Genomic DNA, 648 nt, shown 5'->3' on the forward strand with positions numbered 1-648 from the left:
TCCCTCCCAGTTCCTCCCCAGAGTGCCTGTTTCCCTCTGCAGCATCCTGGCTGAGCTGAAGCTGCGCGACCCCAGCTTCCCTGACGTCTCCTACGGAGTGCTGATCCACAAGGTGATCATCGGCTCCCCGGCCCACCAGTAAGTGCTGCCTGAGCCCTGGGGGCGCGTGGAGAGCAGCTGCGCAGGGTGGGGTGTTTGGCTCTTTGTGTTTTGCTCCAGAGCAGCAGGGCTTGGGCCTCGCAGCCGTCGGTCTGCAGCAGAAATGGACTGGTGGCCCTTGCCCAGGCTTGGCGTCCTGCTGGCCAGGATGCCCATGTGGCGGGAGGAGCGCTGGGTGCAGCAGCCCCAGCCTCCCATAGAGCCTGGCTCTCCTTCCTCTTGGGAGGACAAAGCTGGGTGTCTGCTTTGCCTGCTGTGCCTCCTGTCGTCCTTCTCTCCGCAGGGCAGGGCTGAAGGCAGGCGACGTCGTGCTGGAGATCAACGGGCAGGCGTCGCGCCGCGCGGAGGATGTGTACGAGGCGGTACGGACACAGCAGAGCCTGGCCTTGCTGGTGCGGCGTGGCTACGACACATTGCTGGTGAGCGTTATTCCCGAGGTCACGGAGTAGTTGTGCGGTGGCGCGGCCGCTGCGGTGCTGGCTGGGGGGG

The 648-nt window shown here is 65.6% G+C and overlaps 1 protein-coding gene across 1 annotated transcript in view; it reads left to right on the plus strand.

The window, feature by feature from the left end:
- LOC104461153 (serine protease HTRA2, mitochondrial-like) overlaps positions 1-608 on the plus strand; it is a gene marked incomplete at its 5' end in the record, with an annotated part of 2803 nt that extends 2195 nt beyond the window's left edge. Inside the window, 2 exons of the mRNA XM_010072631.1 lie at positions 43-138; positions 443-608. Of these exons, the coding sequence (XP_010070933.1) occupies positions 43-138; positions 443-608 (262 nt within the window). The remainder of the gene's footprint in view (positions 1-42; positions 139-442) is intronic.
- Positions 609-648: the final 40 nt, after the last annotated feature.

This window comes from Pterocles gutturalis, unplaced genomic scaffold, assembly GCF_000699245.1.
Source record: "Pterocles gutturalis isolate BGI_N339 unplaced genomic scaffold, ASM69924v1 scaffold21152, whole genome shotgun sequence".
Taxonomy (NCBI): Eukaryota; Metazoa; Chordata; class Aves; order Pterocliformes; family Pteroclidae; genus Pterocles; species Pterocles gutturalis.